We start from the raw sequence: 25,225 nt of genomic DNA, 5'->3' as shown, positions 1-25,225 counted from the left end.
CTCGAAGTGATGTGTGCTACTTCCTGGATGAGGCATTTGAGTGGGTAGATCACCTCCAAGCTCTCAGCAATGACCCTAGGATTCATGTGTTAAGATGACAGCAACATCAGATGGAGGAGCTTGGATTCCTGAGCCACTAGATGAAAGGGCATTCCCACTGACCCTCACTGCCGATCTGTGGAAGAATTAAACCTCTATGGTGCTAAGGAGTTGCCTTGTTGCAGCGCCTACCATGACTAATTTATCAGTATATTCTACTTCCTCTACATAAAACCAAGTGGGAGTATGGATTAGACATGAACTCAATAAAAACACTGTTCATTAAATATTTGATGGAGGCCATGAGAGAGGAATAGCTATGTTTTATAATGGACAAGTCGATTACATCACTTTCCTTTAGGAAAACACAACCTGCAGTTCTAGAAAAGGTGGAATGTCTCTTGAACATTCAATAATAAAAAGTTACTAAGAATGTGATTCTTGATTGAGCCGTTGTTTTGCCATGCCTCCCAGCAAGCTCAGAGCCAAGTATGTAGCTTATGCATGGTCTCATGGAATGCATTTTTGCCAATTCTCTACTATGATTTTGCTATTCAGTCATTTTCCCTTTAGGTCTTGATTTACCTAATTTTGTTTGCTCTAATTGTGGTTTTATACACTCTGTAAGTCTCTTAATATCTTTCTTTTGTGAAGGAGATAAAAACAAGGACGTGTGAGAATCAAATTTTTAGAATGGGCTCTGGATGTAAGCCGTTCTTAACACTGGTGAAGGCAGACAGTATAAATCGGCTTTGAGTTTAAAAATCAGTGCTGTAATTATAGTCCAGTAAAGATGTTAAAAAAAATATTTTGAAATGATTAGATTATGGATTGGCAGAAATTGACTATTCGAATGCAATAAGTTTAACTGGTTACATGATAATTTTGATTTGAGCTAGTTTCTGACAGTAATACTTGCCTGGTCAAATAATTTTAAAAAGCTAAAGTAGTTTGAATTCATCACTAAAAAGATCATATTAAAAGACAAAAAAAATCCTTTTTGACCCACCTCCTAGAGAAATAGAAATAAAAACAAAAATAAACAAATGGGACCTAATGAAACTTCAAAGCTTTTGCGCAGCAAAGGAAACCATAAACAAGACGAAAAGACAACCCTCAGAATGGGAGAAAATATTTGCAAATGAAGCAACTGACAAAGGATTATTCTCCAATATTTACAAGTAGCTCATGCAGCTCAACATCAAAAAAACAAACAACCCAATCCAAAAATGGGCAGAAGACCTAAATAGACATTTCTCCAAAGAAGACATACAGATGGCCAAGAAGCACATGAAAAGCTGCTCAACATCACTAATTATTAGAGAAATGCAAATCAAAACTACAATGAGGTATCACCTCACACCGGTTAGAATGGGCATCATCAGAAAATCTACAAACAACAAATGCTGGAGCGGCTGTGGAGAAAAGGGAACCCTCTTGCACTGTTAGTGGGAATGCAAATTGATACAGCCACTATGGAGAACAGTATGGAGGTTCCTTAAAAAACTAAAAATAGAACTACCATACGACCCAGCAATCCCACTACTGGGCATATACCCTGAGAAAACCATAATTCAAAAAGAGTCATGTACCAAAATGTCCATTGCAGCTCTGCTTACAATAGCCAGGACATGGAAGCAACCTAAGTGTCCATCAACAGATGAACGGATAAAGAAGATGTGGCACATATATACAATGGAATATTACTCAGCCATAAAAAGGGACGAAACTGAGTTATTTGTAGTGAGGTGGATGGACCTAGAGACTGTCATACAGAGTGAAGTACATCAGAAAGAGAAAAACAAATACCGTATGCTAACACACATATATGGAATCTAGAAAAAAAAATGTCATGAAGAACCTAGGGGTAAGACAGGAATAAAGACGCAGACCTACTAGAGCATGGACTTGAGGATATGGGGAGGGGGAAGGGTAAGCTGTGACAAAGTGAGAGCGTGGCATGGACATATATCCACTACCAAACGTAAAATAGATAGCTAGTGGGAAGCAGCCGCATAGCACAGGGAGATCAGCTTGGTGCTTTGTGACCACCTAGAGGGGTGGGATAGGGAAGGTGGGAGGGAGGGAGATGCCAGAGGGAAGAGATATGGGGACATATGTATATGTATAGCTGATAACAAAGCAGAACACACCATTGTAAAGCAATTATACTCCAATAAAGATGTTTTTAAAAAAAAGACAAAAAAAAATCAGTGCTGTTGATTTTAATTTACCCTTCTTCCAGGTTTCATGACTATTAATTTTCCCTTTGATTTATAACAGGGTAGCTCAAAGAATAAGTTAATGATGGTAATTACCGGTGCAGGATGCATAGTAAGATAGTTTGTGGCAGTGGCTGTGACTTGCAGTTAGAGGAAAATAACTGTGCTCACGGGTTCAGGGTTCCCAGATGATGTTCAGTCACTGGCATTTCCTCCTTCTGAAGCTTCACACACCACTTCAACATTTTTGATGGAAAACATTCATTCCCTCCATAAAATTCCCCCAGTTGGTTATAAATAGCTGATGGAGAAATATTAACACTTTAAAATTCCAGCTCACACCTCACCTTAAATTTACCTTTGCTTTTCGTAACGGTTTAGATTTAATGGCTTGAAATATCTCTCATGTACATGCATTGAAAGGCAATGCTATATAATTTCTACATTTCCTATCTGTAGTCATATCTGTAAATGATTTACAACAGATGCACATAGACACATGTGAAAAAAATTCTTTATTAATTTCTCACATTTCATTACAAAATGTATGTTGCAAACAACTTTGAATAACCTACTTGTGTGTTTTTTGTTGTTTTTTAAACCCCTTGGCTTCAAGAACTCAGGATCTCCCTATCTTTTATCAAGTACTGGGAAATACTGATTTTATTGGAGTCAATAGGTTATCATTTTGCTATTTATTTTCTTCTCTCAAGCTCTGAAAAAAAATGTCCTCTGTATAAATTAAACAAAAAAAGTTGTAAATTCTATGTCATTACAGTCAACAGAATTATCATAATGCATCCAAAATATGCGGCCACAAAATATCAGGTATATGTTTGAAAAAAGAAAAAAAAATGACATTCTAGCCTTGTTAAAAGGATAATGGTCCCATATTTTTATTAACAGGTTAGCAAAACAAAATCCAATGGATTACAATATTTACATGTTATTTGAAAAATAAAGTAGTGATAAAAGCATGTCACAAATAGTTTCTTTTTTTTTGTTTGTTTCTTTTTTTTCTTTTTTTTTTTTTTGTTTGTTTTTTGGTAACCATTACAAACACCCAATCCAGGTATGGAACTGTTTAGTACATTTGAAATGAGGCCAATTAAAAACAAATATGGACACAAAATGAATCTTTGTCTAGATAGTTCACACTTTCCCTTTTTCTGGTTTCCACATGATGGCCCCCATCCCTAAAAAAAAAAAAATTAAATTAAAACAAACGCCCTACAAATAAAAATTCTTAACAGCAAGAAAGTAAAAGAACAACATGCTTTTCAAGTAAGCACTTATTCCACAAATGCAATATCTTTCCATGGATTTTATTTGAAGCTGTGTGGGACACTGTCATCTCAGCAATTCCCCTTCCCTTTCTCCCCCCCCTCCCCCAACCCTTCCAAGTAAAAAAAAAAACAAAACAAAACATGAAAACCAAAGGACTCACACACATACACACACATGCTCACGCACACATCCAGGCTCACACGCACACAGTCTTCTAAAACCTAAGATTCAAGGAAAGTTCTACTTTTTGGAACGAAACCCTTTGTTCACAATCAATCAGAACGTATTATAAATGTAGACTTAGATTTAGTCTAAGCTGCTCCCTCCTGAAAAAGCTAATATGGGGAAACAGAGCAGCTGGCAGCTAGATTAAAGAAAAAAAAAAAAGTAGTTCTCCAGGCTCCTTGTAGGATATAAGTATTTCATGAACACTCTCACCAAAGGGATGGGATTCGAGCACATCCCCTTGTCCCGCAAAATAAATGAGAATCCCCCCGCCCCCAAAAAACACAATGCAAACAAAAACAGAACACAGATTTAAAATCACACACAAAAGCCAGCCCATCCTAACAGGAATTATTTGTGTGAGACAGATAATGTGTAAAATTTGACAGCAACAAAAGGGTGAAGAGGACTTCCTCGTCTGGCCCACAAGCTGCATAGCTGTGCCGAAAAGTTTGGTTCTTTAGTTAAATTAAAAAAGAAAAAAAAAAAGTTCTTTGTTATTTCCATGTTTAAAATAAAAACGTTCCTATTCACAAAAAACTAAATCTCCCTTGCCCCCAAATCAAAACAACAACACACACAAAAAAAACAATTTATATGAAAAACTGAATTGTGCTGTGTTTGTAACACTCAAACTGATAGAAGATAAACGTGTGGCAAACAAAACTCCACAGTCACCTTAAAATTAGCTCACATGAAATCTACCAAATTCTAAATTATAGTTGAACACTAATAAACAGCTTACCTGGAATAAAGGATAATTCACAAACATTTATCTAATAATTAAAGTCTGTTTCTTTTTTTTGTTTTGTTTTTTACTAAAATAATTAAAAAAATCACAGTATTTTAAGAAATAAAACCCACGTGGGGATTTTAAGCACAATTTGTGTTCCTTTCTTTAAAACTCTTTTTTTTTTCTCCATTCACCATCTTGCCCAGCAGTTCTCTCTACATTTAACCACAATGACGACAGGTAGTACTGACAAATGCAGAGAATTCCCTTGGTTAAGTTTGAGGTACTAGGAAACAGGTGACTGTTTTATGCAAAGCAGTTTTTTTGTTTTGTTTTTTGTTTTTTTGTTTGTTTTTTCCCAAAGCGGCTGCAGTTAGGTCTTGAAAAAGCTTAACGTATTAAAACTAGAAAAACGCACCAAAAGTTGTGCGTCAAAAAGTTGTTCCCCTAAGAGAAGTCTTCTACTGTCACGGAGCTTCTGTTTCCACATACTGTCCAAGACCACCATAGCGCACACATGTGCAAGGGAGGTGCTTCGTATTCCGCAACAACTGAAACTTCCACGATGAAGATCCGGAAGGAAAGATGTAGTGATGGAAAAGGAGCCACATATTCCAACCATTTAAATAACTTTAATTTACATACTCACTCACACAGGTACCAGTGCTTTGAAAATAGATTGTTCAGTCCTAAAAAGCAGCTTTGTTCTGTCTTCTCTTTTCTGTCCCCCCCTTCTCAGCCCAAGCTGGCCCTCCCACTTTTTTTCATCACGGTTCAAGTAAGAGGTGATTAAGAATTTCACCAAACGCTTATTCTTTTTTGGCCTCTGCATTCTCCAGGAGAGATTTGTCAGCAGCTACTACACAGATGGCTACTGGTTCATTCTTTAGGGAAAAGTCTATCCCGATTGCTTCGTCATCTTCCTTCTCCTCCATAGAGGGCACCTTAATACTGTCCTCCATGCTAGCCTTCAGGTGGATTTCTTCTTGGCTCACCAGCTTGGTGTCATTCAACGCCCTGGAAAAACATTCATGGTAGTGAAGGGTGAGTATATATATATATATTTTTTTTTCTAGTTAAACAAAAAACATTCATGTCCTTATTTCTCTGATCCTAAAAAGGCCTTGGGGTCTTACAAGTATGACTGAACTGTGAGTGACTTATCCTTGCTACCTGTTATGCTTAGGCCATCTATTTCTGGCATCTTAACAAAAAGTTGAACCTATAAAAATATCCATTATCATACTATGTTTTGATTATACCATGCTTTGATTCCAGATCAACATAATTATTTTATGTTCCCTCCTGTACTGGGAACAATATAAATCATAAGCGGTCATAGCAAGAACTGCCTTAAGCTCAGACCCATCAGAGGAACCTAGAAGCTTGGAGATTTGCTATATTTATTCGGACTAAACGAGCAACTCAGGTATTAAAGATTTAATGGATAGGTCCAGAAACAAATCATAGAAACAACAAAAAGCAAAAACCTGAAGATGGGACCCATGTCCTGGGGAGCTTAGTTACAGTCTCTGAAGTTTAGATGCTTCACGTTTCTGGGCATTTTCTGCTGGAAGGACCAACTCCTAGGTTCTCCCAGCGTCTGCTGGGCTCTAAGTGCCTTATCTAGGGGACAATTTCATGTTCAAGGATCTTATGAGTGCTCTACAGGTATGCTCCCACCTACCTGGGAGGCAGGCAGAAGCGGGCTCTGTCCCCGAGGCAGAGCATTGAAGGCACCAAGAGGTGCGTGGGAAGGTTCAAGGCCACTCAGGGAATGAGTCATCACAGAGGCAGGAACAGAAGCCAGATCTTTGGACCCCGGTCCACGCTCTATCAGAGAACGTCATGCTAATGAAAGCTGAAGGGACACGGGCTGGAGAGAGCACTACACTTCTACACGAGGGCTTGAGCGGGCTCTGTCATTCGTAAAGATGATCTTTCCTCCTTTGCCTTGTGTCTGGGTGACCATTTAAAAACCAGCGGAAAGGTAGAAACCCAGTTCGTTACAACTGCCTCTCCTCCCATGCCCGGAAGTGTGACACAGAGGGGTCTATGTACTGTCAGGAGAAACCGCCACCTCGCACGATGGGCGAAGGCCTTCATGGGACTTACATGCCGTGTCTCAGCACGTGCCTTTCCCACTCAGAGCCCTGGGAAAACGCCCGTCCGCAAAATTCACATGGAAAACGCTTCTCAGTGTTGATAGCAGCCCCATGGTCAGAAAATCTCATCAGATCTGTGAGGAGAAAGCAGAAGTGTTACCTGTGTGCCGGGGAGCGGGCAGAAGAGAAGTCAACATCCATTAGGAAACCTCGTCTCCTACCTTCCGTCCCAAAGCCATTCAGTGAAACCAATTTCCAGATTCCTTACTCTTTCTCCTACTGGCTTTTCACCAAAGGATATTTCTTTTTGTTTGTTTGGTTTTTTGTGGTACGTGGGCCTCTCACTGTTGTGGCCTCTCCCGTTGCGGAGCACAGGCTCCGGAAGCGCAGGCTCAGCGGCCATGGCTCACGGGCCCAGCCGCTCCGCGGCATGTGGGATCCTCCCGGACCAGGGCACGAACCCGTGTTCCCTGCATCGGCAGGCGGACTCTCAACCACTGCGCCACCAGGGAAGCCCCAAAGGATATTCCTTGAAACTCTCTCAAGAACTGTTCCTGTGGTTCCCGAGCCCCAGGTGTCCTCACTTCTCCTCACCTCCCAGTTGCTTCCATCACAAATAACCTGGGTCTGTCTTGCCTGAAGAACCCATTCTGTTCATTCCAATGGCATCTGAACATTTTTTTTTCCTATCAAATCTCTCCCTTCTGTGATGCTCTGTATCAGTGCCTCAAGTTTAGCATGTATTCATTTTCTATTTGACACAAGTTTATCTCCGCTCACTAAAAAAGCACCAGATCAGGAAAAGCGTGGTAAGACCTCAAGGCTTCGACACATTCCAAGGAAGGCTGAGGACTCAGACTGGTGGTCATCTGCCATGGATATCAGAATCAACACCTCCCGGGTGACTGCGAGCACTGAATGAGATCTGTAAGCAAAGAACCTAGCAGGAGTGAGTCCCGGGCATCAGGGAGTCTGGAATGTGAAAGCATGTCCTCAGCTAGTAAGGGCTCCTGGCCAGCTGCCCGGCATCTATGCCTCAATCGGTATGTATATATATATACATATATATATATATATATATTTTTTTTTTTGGTGGGGGGAAGGGCTGTGTTGGGTCTTCGTTGCCGCATGCAGGCTTTCTCTAGTTGTGGCGAGCAGGGGCTACTCTTCGTTGCAGTGCGCGGGCTTCTCATTGCAGTCGCTTCTCTTGTTGCAGAGCACGGGCTCTAGGCGTATGGGCTTCAGTAGTTGTGGCGCACGGGCTTCAGTAGTTGTGGCTTGTGGGCTCTAGAGGACAGTCTCAGTAGTTGTGGTGCACGGGCTTAGTTGCTCCGCGGCATGTGGGATCTTCCCAGACCAGGGCTCGAACCCGGGTCCCCTGCGTTGGCAGGCGGATTCTTAACCGCTGAGCCACCGGAGAAGTCCAGTTGGTGTATTCTTGAACATGGGGATATGCACACATTTCTGGATAGCTCTGTTGCTAACATCAAATGTTGACTGTCGTCTTATTTCCTCCACGGCCCTGGGCACACGTGCGTGGTCTGATGAACGTGGACTGGCTGGCTAATTGTTTAGAGGCCACGCCTCCTGGCAAACTCAAAGACAGAGCTTATGTGGCCTTTGTGTTATCCTGAGCCCCAAGCCCACACGTCTTTGATCATACCACAGAGGCCCAGATCTCTACGTGCATAATAAATAGCAGGACCTAGACGGCTCTGCAGCCACGCTGCAGTGAGGGCAGCACACGGGGACGTGTTGATCATCTCTGCGTATCTGATCGCTGTGTGTCTGTACCTACAAGATGTTACAGGAGGATGGCTCCTGGTTGAAACACTCCGTCTGATAAAGATCCTCAGGATGACGTTAACAGGCTAGGTGTCTCTACGCTGCCTTCACCTTCAGCACAAAAAGCTCTGTGAATGGGGCCAGTTTTAACAAAAGATGAAACATTTTCTCACAAATTAAGAAGATCACCACACAAGCCATTAAAAATAATTGCACAGACTACCTTCCTTGATTCTTTTCATTGGAAATGAGACAGCACCATCTGCCCTGCGCATTAATTCCTTAGCAGGGATTATCTTGGGCAAGAAATCAGCAGAATGCCTTCCTAACTCCTCCCAGCTGCATAATGAGAGGGGGTGGGGAGGGTCCTGCTTGGGTTCATGTTGATTTCTTCACGCCTGGTTTCTCCTCTTTCAGATTCCCTCTGAGCTGCCTTCTGAGGCAGGACCTGCAACGTGGCCACAGTCAGTCCCCTCCCTGGTGCTCGTGCTGGGAAAGGACGCTGGGAACGGGGTGGCTCCAAGGACGTGAGCCCCCCGACTGAGCGCCCGATGAGCACCCACACTGCCAACGAGGGGCCTGCCCCTGGCACACGCACTCGCTTACCCTTAGGCAACATGAAACCAGCCACCTATTCTTTCCGAGGGCTCATGCTGTTTCATCCTCAAAGGAGGAGGCCAGTCATTACCTGTCACACATCAAATGGCTCTCCATTAGCCCCGAGAGCTGCGCTAAAGCCACCTCCCCTCTCCACTCCTGGAAGACAGGACGTCTGGCAAAAATGCCCCGAGGCTATTGTGTGCCGGTTCTTCTGGTTGGCAAGAATACACCTGATGGTGGAAAATTGATTCAAAGGCAACGAAACAAAGGAGGCTGTTCTTTCAAGGATCGGTCCAGGGGTACGGGAAGGTTTTGGCTGGTAATTCCCATTAACATTACTAGAAGTGACTCATGTAATTCCCCCACCCGCTGAGAGAGGAATACAGGCTTCTCCACCCCAAGATTTTTTCCCCCATGCTGTTAAGGCTCATGAATGTGGATGCTGAACTTCCCAGGGACAGGCGGTCAGACACCATGAAGTTCTTTCCAGGCAAACAGAGCTGGTCTGATGCCACAGTGCCCGTGCGAGGGGGCGGCCAGGCTGGGCAAGGAAACGTGCTTGGTGCTCTCACAGCCAACTGCCATTTAGTTTAGAGGCGTCACAGGGGAGGGGAGGACTAAAGAGGGTTCTTGCCTCTGCAGTACTTACAACCTGTAAAATCATGTGTGCTCGGCTCTAGAGATTAAAACGTCATGGTACCCAACGAGGACTAATTCATTTCCTGGAGAGGAACGGTAGGGCACAGAGCACCATGAAGAAAAGGAGCCTGTGTACCCTCTGTCACAAGCATCCTCTTCCAGAGAACTCTGGAAACAGTGCACAGACGTTAAAGAATTCATCACTAAGAACATATTTGTGAAATGCTAAAAAAAAATAAATAAAGGAAAAGAAAATTTAAAAACCATGCTTCTCAGATCACAGCCATTTTCCTTGTAAGAAACAGATTACTGCAGCCCCTCCTAATAAAAGTTGTAACATGACAAGGGCAATCAGTCTATATGGTGTGGGTGTTCTATTTATCCATTTACCGCGGGCATGGGGGTTCAGGAGCCAAACTGGATCCCCACTCAGCAAACCTGTGGTCTCCTACTACGGCAGAGGTAAAAGATGGTGGGCAAGGGGATGGGGCTGGAAGTCAGGGCAAGTCAGGAAGAACAGGGAGAACCGCAGGGGGAACGGCCACCAAGTCGGCTTTCTTAGGCTTGCAGACTGACCAAGCAAGAAAAGCCAAGAAATTCTGCAAAAGTGCCCCTTAGAGTGAGGCCCTAAGGGCCACTGGACTGACAGAATTCAGGGGCAGGTTCCCTTCAATGAGGATCACCCCGCTGTCCAAAGGGTAGGGGAGATGGTGTGTAGTGTAAAAGACGTTTTGCCTTTGGAGCCAGAAGACTTAGACTCAACCTCCAGTGGTTTTTTTTTTAAACTTTGAACAAGCTCTTAAGTATCCCGGGCCTTTGTTTCCCCATTTGTAAAAATGGCAATAATACCATCTACATTGCAGGGTTTTATCATTATTATTAGCTGGTTACTATGTTCTAGGAACTAGACTAACGTTTGTGTGCTATCTCATTTAAGATTTACGCAACCCTAGGAAGTGACGCTGTTATTAGGATGATGAATGCATAGAGAGATAAAATAATTTACCCAAAGTCATATAACCAACAAGTAGCGCGACTGGGAGCCAAATCCAGGCAGACCAACTACAGAGCCTCTAACATTATGGAACGTTAAGGATAAAAGGTATAAAACCCACGAGCGCCGGGCCTGGCACGTCAGGATGCTCAGCAATGGCAACTAATACCCTTCTTCTCATCACTGCGATGATGTCTATCACATTTATTTCTCAGGTCTAGGTAATCCATGTGCTTTTGATAAATCTGCAATAACTAAAGTAAGATATCCCAACCTATATCCTTTACGCAGAGTCTTGGGTTTTCCACAAGATTCTATGTTGAGCAATATAGAATACCAACTCTAGATCATGTAAACGTATGTCTACAACTAAATATACTTTGAAAAACTTCACTTTGAAAATAATGATAGATTCACAGAAACTCATACAAAAATACCACAAAACCTTTCCCTGTGAACACAGCCAAATAAAAGCCCCTGGTCTCTCTCTCTCTCTTTACAAAGCAAAAGCAGTAGCAAGGGGGGTGAGAGGAGGACCGTGCAGGACACATGGAGAGAACTCAAGCCCCCTGCAGCTCCCCCCAGCCCAGCAGAAGCAATTTGAAATAAGCGTTCAACTGGAAGCTCATTTACATTCCTCAGTAGCTTTTACAGGACCATCCATCTTGCTGTCTGTCCTTATTCTGCAGATTCCCAAGATACCAGTTTTCCTGAATAAAAAACCAATCATCGCCACGTATTTTTTACCGAATGTATTTCCTGGGAGTTTCTAGAGCTGGTACTAGTTTACAGGACACAGCCCCTGGTGTGTTTCTTAAGTCAGTCCATTCCTTCTGTTGCCCCTACAACAACCTTCTGCCTCCCCTTGTATCTCAGCACGGCCGGGCTGGGTGCCAGCTGGGGCTCAGGGGGCAGGGGAGGGACCTACCTCTGCCGTCAGCCTTGCTGTTCATTTCTTCTTCCTTGTCCTCCTCGTCACTGCTGGAGCTCTCCATCTTCTCCTTCATCTGTTCCAGCTGATCCAAGTTAACGCGTCCAACCAGCTCAAAGTTACGGCTTACCTGAAACAGACCCAAACAGACAGTGGAATCACAAACCGCAGCTGAATGCGGTTCTCCCCGGAGGACAGAACTTCCCGCCGTCATTTTCCTGTGGGTGTGCTTTTAGAGCCAGGACCAGATAACCCCAGTGCCTAAGAGGTCCTTTCTTCACGCTGACTCTCTCAGAGGTGTACCTGCCGTTTACTTCCACATTCATTTTCACCGGAAGTGTCAACACCGGACCTTCCTTACCAAATTCAGTGAGAAGCGTGAGCTACCGTCAGCAGAAAATCAAAAGCATCGTGAAGCCCGGGGTGTAGAACAGGTGTCCAATAAACATTTCTGGAGTTGAATCCAAGGATGTACCTTCTGTAAACTACCCAAATTGTGGTTTCCTTCCCCCTTCTGGGAATGTGGCCTTTTCTGATTTTGGCTTTTGGAAACATGTATTAGAAGTGTCATACACGCATATTTATGAAGTTATGTTTCTGGAGGTGAAGTGACTGTAAGTAACCTGAAGACTAGCAGAGTCACAACATTTCCACCATGAGCCTATCAAGCTGGAGGGCTATGGGTTGTCCTAGCTTTGACCAAACGACAGCTATTCGATTCCTAACTCCAGTTTAGATGTAAGACAATAATATTGGTACTGTTTAGTGTTACTACCGTTTCTGAAGCTGACCACAGCCTATTCATCACAGCTGGGGATTATCTGAGAAAAATCTGGATGACAAATCCCTAAAAACCCTTTTAAAGTGTTAACTATGGCTGATTTTTGTTTACATAAAACGTGGTTAGGATAATGTGGGAATCCAAACTGTCTTCAAAATATCATCCAAGAGAAATAAAAATCCACCCTGAGAAAACTCTGTAAGGATATTCTGTTTGGGGTTCTCATGTCAATGGTAGTACAAAATGCAACCTCTTCAATTAATCTATTTTCAGAACTTCTTCAGTTGCATGTGCAGAATTACCAGCAACGACAGCACAGGAGTCTAGCCAACAAAATGACTCAAACCAATACAGTGATGGGTTCCGTGCTTCCCCCGTGGGGACCAGGGAAGGGGCCCATGGAGATAAATAAGACCTGGTTCTGGCCTCCAGAGGCTCAGAGTTTAGTTGAGGAGGGAAGACAGACTTCATTAATGAGACTCCAAGGCAGATTTCCATAGCTGCTACAGGAGAGAGAGAGAGTAATGAGGGCGCAGGAGAGGACAGGGAGAATTTACAAGACAGTTCCAAAATATTCCCTGGGACCAGCCTGGAACAAAGATGTGCTGAGCACCACCAATTCCATATGCCTGGCAGATGGAAACATCATCATCAACTGTGACAAATGCGAGAGAAAGAGCCTCAGAGCATCAGGGCCAACAGACAGTGCTGTGAAAAAGCTTCACACCGCCCCCATCACATCATGTTGGGGGTCGGCCGCGTTGAAAAGGAGCAAGAACCCTCGGGATGAAAGCTCTCTTAAAGCAAGAGAAACAATCCAGAATGAAATCCATGAAATCAGTTGACTTGGAAAACAACTCAGCATGAGGGTGGAAAAGACCTCTTCGTCACTCTCAGCACTAAACCCTCAGAGAAGGCAAATTCCTGTTCTGCTCATGAAAAAAGTTTTAAAAACGAATAGCCTAAGGTGAAGAGGAGGAAGTCAAGTTGGAATCTTTCTTCCTCTCTGAGTTCACGGTATCAGGCGGCAAAGGACTTCTGAACCAAGTACCTTCCCAATTAGGGCTTTATCTATTTACTATCCTCACTCCTACCGACCTATACAGATTTTTAAAAATTTATAACACAGACCTGAGCGCAAGTTTCGGGTTCGCCGTGAACCATGAGACTCCGGGCAAATTACTGAACATAAGTGTCCTCAGTGTCCTTGTTTGTAAAAGGGGTACTATGCATAGTATCCGAAACACAACAAATAGTTCACCAAATTGTGGTTTCCTTCCCCTTTCTGGGAATGTGGCCTTCTCCGATTTTGGCTTTTGGAAGCACATATAAGTATGGTAAGTGCATATTTATGAAGTTATGTTTCACCACAAAGTCTACATTTTAATCAAATAGCATTTATGACAAATATGTGAATAAAAGTTTTCTGGGTTGCCAGTTTTTTTCAGGAAAAGGAGGCAAGATTCCAACTGGCCTAATTTCAAAATATGCAAAGAAACAATATTTTGAAATGATCAGTACTTTAAAAGGCAGCCTTTTCCAATAGCTTTCTCCCTGCTTCAGCCAGGGCAACTATAAGCATGTAGAAGGGGCAGGAGAGGTGGGCATTCCAGCAAACAAAAAGAAATGAAACCAAGAAAGGCCAAAAAACAATCCTCAAACATCTTTAATCCAGCAGTTTGCATTCATTCATTCATTCAGGACTCCCAGGGGCCCTGCTGTATGCCAGGCCCTGTGCCTATCAAGGAACTCACAGTGACAGAAGGAGATCTGTCACCAAACCAAATGTTATTTTTTCTTTTCCTCCTTCCTGTTTCTTTTCCTTTTACAGGAAAACTGTTAGCATTTTGGATTCTGCACAATTTTATGAGTACATGACATTTTCATGGTATAACGTTCACCCGGGGCTCACCGAGGATTTATCTGTCCTGAAGATTTCTAAAATCTTTGTTTAAAAATGAAAAATTTTGCTATGTAATTAGAGGATTTTAAATTAAAAACTCTTTATAGGGTTGAGTTCTTACTATACTTTAAATCTCGAAACCAGCAATCCAGGGTTAATCTTCATACAAAAGGAAGTCTCCTTGCTGCACTTCTGAGCCACCGTCTCTTTCCTGTATTAGTGCAAGCCCCTTCCCTCCCTCCCTGCTGACTTCCCAGCGTCCATTCTCACCACCTCTTGCATCTAACCTCCAGGGTGGTCTGAGTGATTTTTTTTAAAAAAATTAAATCTGCTCATGTCAGACTCCACTTGCCCTGAGGATGAAACCCCAATTTCTTACTGGGCTTTACATGTCCCCCCGACTATCATCTTACCCCCTGGCCCACCCTGCCCTCACACTGACTGCCCTTTGCTCCCACCACCCTGAGCTTATTGAGGTCTCTGGAACAGGCCGAGCTCTTGACTTTGTGCCTCTCTCCGCAGAGGCTATGTCCTCTGTGTGAAATTCTCTCAAGCCTGCCTTGCTGACATGGTGTGTCGTCTCCTCAGCCTTCCAGCATCGCTCCAATGTCACTGTATCTGGGGGACCTTCCCTCAACACCTCCTAGGTTAAATATCCTTGCCCTAGGCTTCCACAGCACCCTCCCCTCCCCTTTCATAACTCAGTGACTGTACAGCCCAGGGGACTAGATTCAATACCTTGTAATAACCTATATATGTATGTAGAACTGAATCACTTTGCTGTACGTCCGAAACTAACAAACACTGTAAATCAACAATGGTGCGATTAAAAAAACCCTCAGAAATTAACTGTTTCTGGCCCGCCTGCCCAACAGAACCGCAGACTCCATGAAGACAAACACCCTGCAGCTTATTCACAGCCAGATCTGCACTGGCCAGTGCAGTGTCCAGATTAGAGGAGGCATGGTTCTCACCTCTTGGATACTGGGTGTCTGCATTTTCATTTATTATATTTTTCTGTACTATAAATGTTTACAAAGAAAAACTAGAAAACAGAAAAAACTCATTGAAAATCCAACGACCTACATGAAGAACCCAGGGGTAAGACGGGAATAAAGACACAGACCTACTAGAGCATGGACTTAAGGATATGTGGAGGGGGAAGGGTAAGCTGTGACAAAGCGAGAGAGAGGCATGGACATATATACACTACCAAACGTAAAATAGATAGCTAGTGGGAAGCAGCCGCACAGCACAGGGAGATCAGCTAGGTGGTTTGTGACTACCTAGAGGGGTGAGATAGGGAGGGAGGGAGGGAGACCCAAGAGGGAAGAGATATGGGAACATATGTATATGTATAACTGAGTCACTTTGTTATAAAGCAGAAACTAACACACCACTGTAAAGCAATTATACTCCAATAAAGATATTAAAAAAATAAAAAAATAAAATCCAACGACCTATACATAATACCTGTGAACAAGTAGTTACATTTCTGTATTCCTGTTCTCTATTCACAGGTGATTTACAGTGCTGCTTTTCGATGCATGGTACGGCATAAATATCAATCTCTGTATACATCCTTTTTTTTTTTTTTTTTTTTTTTTTTTGCGGTACGCGGGCCTCTCACTGTTGTGGCCTCTCCCGTTGTGGAGCACAGGCTCCGGACGCGCAGGTTCAGCGGCCATGGCTCATGGGCCCAGCCGCTCCGCGGCATGTGGGATCTTCCCGGACCGGGTCACGAACCCGTATCCCCTGCATCGGCAGGCGGACTCTCAACCACTGCGCCACCAGGGAAGCCCTATACATCCATTTTTAATCACCACATAATACTTCGTTAAGTAGATATATTATAGTTTACTTGACTCTTCCCATGTGAGTCTACCTTTGGTTATTTCTGGCTTTTCACTATTAAAAATGCAACAATAAGCCTTATTATATACAAACCTTTCTTTCATGTTTAGTTTTAGCCATGGCAATCAGGGAAGAAAAAGAAATAAAAGGAATCCAAATTAGAAAAGGAGAAGTAAAACTGTCACTGTTTGCAGAAGACATGATACTATACATAGAAAGTCATAAAGATGCTACCGGTAACTACTAGAGCTCATCAATGAATTCGGTAAAATTTCAGGATACAAAATTAATACACAGAAATCTAGCATTTCTATACACTAGAAATGTGTATAGTGATCTATACACTAGATCTTTTTTTCTTAAAGATCAGAAAAAGAAATTAAGGAAACAATTTCACTTACCAGCACATCAAAAAAGAATAAAATACCTAGGAATAAACCTACCTAAAGAGACAAAAGACCTGTACTCTGAAAACTATAAGACACTGATGAAAAACTGAAGATGACACAAACAGATGGAAAGATATACCACCTTCTTGGATTGGAAGAATCAATATTGTCAAAATGACTGTACTACTCAAGGCAATCTACAGATTCAGTGCAATCCCTATCAAATTACCAATGGCACAGAACTAGAACAAAAAATTTTTTTAATTTGTATGGAAACACAAAAGACCCCACCTGAATAGCCAAAACAATCCTGAGAAAGAAAAATGGAGCTGGAAGAATTACACTCCCTGACTTCAAACTATAGTACAAAGCTACAGTTATCAAAACACATTTTTGTTCTGGCATAAAAATAGAAATATAGATCAATGGAACAGGATAGAAAGCTCAGAAATAAACACACACACCTATGGTCAATTAATCTACAACAAAGGAGACAAGAACATATGATGGAGAAAAGACAGTCTCTTCAATACTGGACAGCTACATGTAAAAGAATGAAATTAGAACATTCTCTAACACCATACAAAAAAAATAAACTCAAAATGGATTAAAGACCAAAATTTAAGACTGGATACTGTAAAACTCTTAGAGGAAAAAACAGGCAGAACACACTTTGACATAAATTGCAGCAATATCTTTTTGGATCCGTCTCCTAGAGTAATGAAAATAAAAACAGAAACAAATGAGACCTAATTAAACTTAAAAGCTTTTGCACAGCAAAGGAAACCATAAACAAAACAAAAAGACAACCCACAGAATGGGAGAAAATATCTGCAAATGAAGCAACTGACAAGGGATTAATCTCCAAAGTATACAAACAGCTCATGCAGCTCAGTACCAAAAAAACCAAACAACCCAATCAAAAAATGGGCAGAAGATCTAAATAGACATTTCTCCAAAGAAGACATGCAGATGGCCAAAAAACACATGAAAAGATACTCAAATTCACTAGTTATTAGAGAAATGCAAATCAAAGCCACAATGACGAATTACCTCACACCAGTGAGAATGGCCATCATCAAATAATAATATAATAATAATATTATATTAAATAAATATAATAACCAACAATAAATGCTGGAGAGGGTGTGGAGAAAAGGGAACCCTCCTACACTGTTGGTGGGAATGTAAACTGGTACAACCACTATGGAGAACAGTATGGCGGGTCCTTTAAAAACTAAAAGTAGAACTATTGTATGATTCAGCAATCCCACTCCTGGGCATATACCCAGAGAAAACTATAATTTGAAAAGATACATTCACCCTAATATTCATTGCAGCACTATTTACAATAGCCAAGACATGGAAACAATCTAGATGTCCAACGACAGATGAATGGATAAAGAAGATGTGGTATAGGGACTTCCCTAGTGGGCCAGTGGGTAAAACTCAGTGCTCCCAATGCAGGGGGCCCAGGTTTGATCCCTGGTCAGGGAACTAGATACCACATGCATGCCACAACTAAGAGTCCACGTGCCGCAACTAAGAAGCCTGCATGCCTCAACTAAAGATCCCACATGCTGCAACAAAGATCCTGTGTACAGCAACTAAGACTCAGCGGAGCCTAAATAAATAAATAAATAAAAAGATGTGGTATGTGTACGTACACACACACACACACACACACACACACACACACACACACAAAATGGAATATTACTCAGCCATAAAAAAGAATGAAATAATGCCAACTGCAGCAACATGGACGGACCGAGAGATTATCGTACTAAGTGAAGTAAGTAAAACAGAGAAAGACAAATGTCATATGACATCACTTACATGTGGAATCTAGAAAATGATACAAATGAACTTATTTACAAAACAGAAATAGACTCACAGATTTTGAAAACACACTTATGGTTACCAAAGGGAAAAGGTGGGGGGAGGGATAAATTAGGAGTTTGGGATTAACATATACACACTACTATATATAAAACAGATAATCAACAATGACATACTGTAGAGCACACGGAACTCTATAATAACCTATATGGGAAAAGAATCTGAAAAAGAATGGATATATGTACATATATAACTGAATCACTTTGCTACACACCTGAAACTAACACAACATTGTAATTCAACTATACTCCAATTTAAAATAAATTTTTAAAAAAATTTTTAATTAAAAATAGAAAAGAATGCAGTAATAAGCCTTATTATATATAAACCTTTCTTTTATATTTAGTTTTAATTTTATAGGCTAAATACTCAGACATGAAATTACAGGGTCAAAGTCAAATGGTATACAGATTTTATATTAAAGTTCCAATATATTTCTAAGTTTGCTTCTAAAATGATCATACTTGTAGTGATTACTTTCTGGATCTCGAAATTGGTGGGTATCCGACCAACTTCTTAATGAGACAGAGGACATATGGAGGGACATTCACTTTCTTCTTTAGAGATGAGAAGCAATTTATCACCTTGTTTCACAAAAGCCCACAACAGAGGGAGAAAGACAGCAAGGCTGAGCTTGAGTTCTAGAACCTGGCTCCTTAGAGCCTTCTGAAGGCAAAAGAAGCCATCCAAGTTTTTAAAGGGTAGACTGTTCAAACACACAATCACTCAGACTGTAAAACTATGTGCAGATCCTTACATCTCGTGAAAGTTATCTGTGAATGCCCAGGAATTGAAAGTCCCCCATAAAGGCCGCTAACTCAGAGCTGTGTGAAAAGCTGTCCAGTAAGGAGATGAGATGAACTGCCAAAGACCAGCAAAAACTTTACCCCTTAACACTGAAGCGGAGATGCTGTAAACCCTTCAATGCTCATGCTTAGTGTTCAAGCTTCACCACGACACCTGTCTTTTTGTTTGTCGCTTTTTAACCGTTCAGCAAAATGGTTTGTCTGTCCCTAGCATATGAAAGAATTTCCATACTCGAGTCTTATTCTAAGGGAAGGAGTGTTATGTGATTTACAAATATAAGCAAGTTGCACATGCATTTTCGTACTGCCCTGGGGGGCAGACCCAGCCTTGCAGGAAAGACTGATATAACCTTGCTTGTTACAGAAGGAATGAAGTTGGACACCCTCGTCTTCAGATTACTTAGCAAACATTAACTGGGGGAGATGGTGATGAAGACAAATCCACGTAATGTTTCCAGAGTCCCCCTCCTACTGACTTAACACTTGTACCTTTAAAAAGAGACCCCCCCAACCAGGATGTTCACATCACCTAATAGTGCATGTTCATGTTAAAAAGAAAGGCCAAGAGAACTTTTTACTTCTAGAAGAAGTGACAGCAGAGAACATGGAAAAACTGTCTCTTACATCAGAAGTGCCCATCTCAGTCACAAACTGACAATGTGTAGTACTGCAAAGATTTTAAAGGACTCATGGCCCAGGCAGGCAAACTTTTTCTGTGAAGGGCCAGTTAGCGAGTTTTTTAGGCTTTCTGGACCATATGGTCTGTCACAACTACTCAATTATTGTGTAGCTTGAAAGCAGCCACAGATAATACGGAAATGGACGAGCATGGCTGTGTTCCAATAAAACTATATTCAGGGACACTGAAATTTGAATTCTGTATAATTTCACATGTCATGAAATATTACTCTTTTGATTTTTTTCAACCATTTAAAATTGTCAAAACCATTCTTAGCTGGCACGCCATATAAAAACAGGCAGTGGGCCAGATTTGGTCCATGGGCCAGAGTCTGCCCACCCCTGACTTATGATATCAGGTGGTTTGCCCAGCACATCCTCTTTGCCTGTCTCTGAAAGTCAGAATGGGAATGAGGGAAAGGAATCAGTGGGAGAAAGGGTCAGCAAAGCACTGTCTCTACGAATTCTTACAGGAAGGTGGTCAAAGACGCAGGTAGAAGTCTTAAATTCTCTGCTAAGAGCATTTCTATCAGAGCTCTTATTAAAAGCTTCTAGAAAAGATATTCGGCTCAGTGTATTAAAGTTCTATGGAAGGTGAGCCAGGACACCATACTTGCTTTGCATTATGCTGCCCTCCTATTTTATAGACATCTTTATGCAGCACTTAACACGCTGGTTGTGATTCTCTGTTTAAGGCGATCTCATCTGCTTGCTTATGAACTCTTGCAGGGTAGCAACTGTTTCTTATTTAGTTTTACAGGCTCAGTGCAGAGTGTAAGGCCAGTCATCTAGTTGACACACAATACATGCTACTTGAATCTACCAGTAACATAAAATCCCATAGGCAATCATAAAGTATAAAGAACTTCATAATATTGCATGCCATGATACAAACCTGCTTGCTAATGAGAATAAAATTGGACATTTTCTAAAATATTTTGTTTCAATGCTTACCAAATAATCTACTATATGCTAAAAATTAACCCAGTAGTTTTTCCATGTATCACTTTAACCCTTATGATCACTCTGTAAGATATGCGTTATCTTCCGTATTTGTAGATGAGGAAAACAGGACACAAAGCAAGTTAAGTGATAAAGCCAGGATTAGAACTCACATCTTCAGGTGACATAGCTCCAGCTTTCCTCATTAGAATGCAGATCATCTGTCGAAATGTAAATTTGCTTACAAAATATGGAAACATTATCCATGGGATACTGGCTGAACACAAGAAGGAAGAAGAAAGTACTGTGACAATAATATTTGATCCAAAATTTGGTGGGATAAAGCAGTAGAATCTTTTGAGAATATTTTCTTCAAAATAAAAACCTTTCTAAGAACAGTAAGAATAAAGGATGGTAAAGTTCCCGAAGGGTATGGGGCACGGAAGTCAAGGAGACTATCTACTTTCTTTTGCCATCATTGAGTTAGAACAGAAAACATGCTCCTGCCAGACCTGACTTAGCAAAAGTCCAGACAAAATCAATCATTTTGAGAATCTCAGCACAGCCCCAGTCACAAGTACTCAAGATAGCCAAGTGAAAGGCATCATTAAAGTCAAACAACTTTGCTGTCGGCCAACTGAGCTGCTGCCAATCTCCTGAACTCGAAATCCAGAGGCAAAGGTGCTGATGCTGCTGTCATGTTTTGCTTATTTGAACAAACAGGATACGGATAATTTCTTATTTGAAAAGTGCTTTCACTTATTTATTTACTTGGCAACCAGCTACTGGAGACTTTATTGTATGCAGGGCACTATGGTTAGATTTGGGAAGAAAAGAGGTAAATAATGTGGTTTCCATTTTAAGACTGTTGCATCCAGTGGCAAGACAGAGCCTTGTTAAGTGCAAGTGGAGGCAGCATGAAATACACGCCTTAACAGAGGAAGAAGGAGAGCTCTACGGAAGCTTGGGAGCTGGGGCCATTCATTTTGGCTGGAGAGGTTAGTGGAGAGTTTCAAAGGTTATAGGCAAAGAACATCTTCAAATGTCTCTACTTGAGAAATATCTTCTAAGGTTCTGCCAGGCACATCCCTCGGAATATGACCACACCTCTTGCTCATCTACCTCCGATTTGTCTTCCAAAATACATGATAGAAGCAGGTCCACGGCTGACAAATCAAGAAGCAACTAACATGAGGGAGAGCGCAGATGAAATGACATAATCTTCTGGAAAAATCTTCAGCGTGCAGGAACCTACAGAGTTCATAAAGCTAGAGATGCCAGTACTTAGTTCAGAAATTAAACGCAGTCCAAAAAGACCATGGCCAAAGGTGTATTTTATGATTTGGAGTTGGGGAAGGTTCTTTGTTTTATTTCTTCTCATTCCCTTTGCTGGAAACAAATATTCTATGTGACTTTTTTGCCACTGCGGATTTCACTAGTCCAGAAAGCGGAACAATTTTATTGGAATAACTCAAATGTTGGCAATTCCTCCTGAGCTGAATGTTCTGCTGCTTCCCCTAAACTGACAAAAAGAAAGAGATACGAGTTCCTTAGAGTTCAGCTGCCTGAGGCTCCATTTGTATAAAAAATTAAAAACATTTCAAAGTAAATTCAATTAGTGAATGTGTATTGGCTGAATAGACTATCCTTCTAAATTTAATACAGCGAACATGGCAATTTTACGAGCAAAGCAAGTTAGAGATAATATATTTTTATGTTCCTTAAACTAGCAAAGAGACTTCAGAACCATAAAGAACGCTAACAAGGTATTGCATATACTTAAACTTTCTTCAAAGAAAAAAATATGTGTGTTTTTCCAAATGTGAGAAGTGCGAGGTTTGGTTTTTTTCATGACTTCAAGGTTCCTAGAAACGTTACCTCTTCATCTTGCACCAGCATTGCTGATAAATGGCACTACTGACATATGATTTCATTCTGTGTGTGTGTGTGTGTGTGTGTGAGAGAGAGAGAGAGAGACAGACAGACAGACAGAGAGAGAGAGAGAGAGAGGGAGGGACCGAAAGAACAGAATAGTCCGCCTCTAGAAGACCTAGTGAGATAGAAAAAAGACAGGGAGTTGAAGGATGAAAAACTAAAAGTTCAAATAGCCTGTACTGTTTACTTTAGATTCCAAGAGATTTACAAGTGATTCCTTGTTCACTGGTCCAAAGATAAAGATCTAGGAAGACAAGATTCTGTGTCACCTAAAAAAATGAAGGTGCTAAAACAAATAAAGAGAAAAAAATGAATGAGCTGATTGTCACCCGTTTCTACTTCACCTTGGCTTCTGAGGATAAACACAGCAGTATAAATCCAGGGCACTTGAGAATTTGGTTCTTCAGCGGAATGGTTTATTTGACTTCAAGGATGCTTCCTGCTGAACCAGTGTTCTGTCTAGTCCATGAATGATACAGTCTGACATCTTCAGAGACATTCCTGAGGTTTACAAGCTTTGCAGGCAGAATTCAGGAGTCCAGTTTTGAATATCCACTTCTGTTTAATGATGAAATCCTTTGACTGAAAATACATCCTACAGTGTCTTTTAATTTCTTGTATAGATTCTCTCCACCACACAAAATCACCTACAGCTATTTGTGGAAGAATGTAATGAGCAACGCACACAACACATTGTTTCGCTAGAAAACAGAAAACCTTAGTTTAGAACCAACTGCTAAGTCTATTGCACATTTTATTTTTGGCAGTTTACACGTTCCTCTGGATCTCTGCATCTTTATAGATCTGTCTGTTCTCAGGATCAACCTTATAAGAAAAGACTGCAGAAAATTAACATTTACTGAGGACCTACCACGTGTCAGGTCCTGGGGAACTTGCATCTTTTAGGTATTAAGATGTAACTTACTTACCATAAAATTAATCCATTTTAAATGAACATTTCAATGAGTTTTAGTAAATGTATGCATTTGTACAACCCTCCACAATCTTCTTCTATTACTCTAAGAAATACCCTCATACCCTCTGCAAGCAATCCCTGCTCCAAACCTCCAGCCTGAAGCAACTTCGGACCTGCTTTGTCTCCTCAGTTCTGCCTTTTCTAGAAACCATACAATATGCAGTCTTTTGTGTCTGGCTTCTGTCCATGATGATTCTGATATTTAGCCATATTGTTACATGTTATCAGTAGCTAATTGCTTTTATTGATAAGTAGTATTCCATTGTATGGATATAGCACACTTTGTTTATGCAACCACTTTATGTGGGAGTAGACTTGCTGGATCAAATGGTAAAGTGTATGTTTACCTTTTAAACAAATTGCCCAAATGCTCCGAAGTAGATGTGCCATCATTGTACACTGCATTCAGCCCTGTGTGAGATTTCCAGTTTCTCCACGTCCTTGCCAACACTTCGGTGCTATTGGTCTTCTTAATTTCAGCCACTCTAGTGGAGAGGTAGTGATGGCTTACTACCTAATCTGCATTTAATTGTCTTCATTTGCATTTCCTTAATGATGAGTCCTATTAAGCACCTTTTCATGTGATCATTTGCCTTTTGTATATCCTCATGGGTAAAGTGTCTATTCAGATCTTTTCCTCATTTTTAATTAAATTGTCAATCTTCTTACTACTGAGTTGTAAAAGTTCTTTATATATTTTGGTTAAAGTCCTTTGTTAGTTATTTTGCAAATATTTGCTTCCAATCGGCTGCTTGCCTTTTCATTTTCTTAATGGTGTCTTCTGAAGAGCAACAATTTAATTTTGATGACATCTAATTTATTGATCTTTTTTCTTTTAATGTTCACAGCTATTGTGTCATACCTAAGAATTTTTTCCCAAGAGAAATTTGAGTGACGTAAGCGTCAACAACCACTATTTTGCATATGGAAATCCAATGGTAACAGCACTATTTGTTGAAAAGCTATCTTTTCCTTATTCCCTTGGCACCTCTGATGAACATCAACCAGCCACATATATTAGGGTTTATTTCTGGACTTTTTCTTCTGCACCACTGAGCCATACATCTGTCCTTATACCAATACCACACTTTCTGGATTACTGTAGCTTTACAGTAAAAGTTTTGAAATAAGGAAGGGTGGGTGAGTCTTCCAATTTTGTTCTTTTTTCATACTGTTCAGGCTATTCTAGGTCCCTTGCATTTCCATATACATTTTAGCATCAGTCTGTCAATTTCTACCAAAGAAAAAAGCCTACTGAGATTTTGATAGATTACACTGAATCTGTAGATCAGTTTGGGAAGCATTACCAATATTGAGTCTGCTAATCCATGAGCATGGTATATACTGCATCAACTTAGTTCTTTTATTTCTCTCACAACATTTTGTAGTTTTCAGCATATGGCTTTCACAGTTCTTGTTTATTCTTAAGCATTTTTATTCTTTTTGATATTATAAATGAAACTGATCTTAAAATTTCATTTTTTCAGACTATCCATTAC

The 25,225-nt window shown here is 41.0% G+C and overlaps 1 protein-coding gene and 1 long non-coding RNA gene across 12 annotated transcripts in view; one reads left to right on the top strand and one right to left on the bottom strand.

Moving 5' to 3' along the window:
* Window positions 1-2,757: 2,757 nt before the first annotated feature.
* ZNF462 (zinc finger protein 462) overlaps window positions 2,758-25,225 on the bottom strand; it is a 142,900-nt gene continuing 120,432 nt past the window's right edge. For 10 of the 11 annotated variants that reach the window (XM_033431249.2, XM_033431246.2, XM_033431244.2 and 7 more), the window contains 3 exons: window positions 11,558-11,690; window positions 6,622-6,745; window positions 2,758-5,523 (listed from right to left, as the gene is read on the bottom strand). In XM_033431249.2, coding sequence (XP_033287140.2) covers window positions 5,316-5,523; window positions 6,622-6,745; window positions 11,558-11,690 — 465 coding nt within the window. In that variant the 3' untranslated portion in view covers window positions 2,758-5,315. Of the gene's footprint in view, window positions 5,524-6,193; window positions 6,340-6,621; window positions 6,746-11,557; window positions 11,691-25,225 lie in introns of all 11 variants that reach the window. The other variant, XR_004484074.2, reaches the window with a different exon arrangement.
* Window positions 5,478-9,992, top strand: LOC117201926 (uncharacterized). The gene is made up of 2 exons (XR_004484075.2): window positions 5,478-5,550; window positions 8,814-9,992. It is a non-coding gene; the product is annotated as an uncharacterized LOC117201926 (long non-coding RNA).

Source organism: Orcinus orca, chromosome 6 (genome assembly GCF_937001465.1).
Source record: "Orcinus orca chromosome 6, mOrcOrc1.1, whole genome shotgun sequence".
Classification (NCBI taxonomy): Eukaryota; Metazoa; Chordata; class Mammalia; order Artiodactyla; family Delphinidae; genus Orcinus; species Orcinus orca.
Note: the sequence above shows the minus strand (reverse complement) of the source record. Positions and strands in the feature narration are given on the sequence as shown.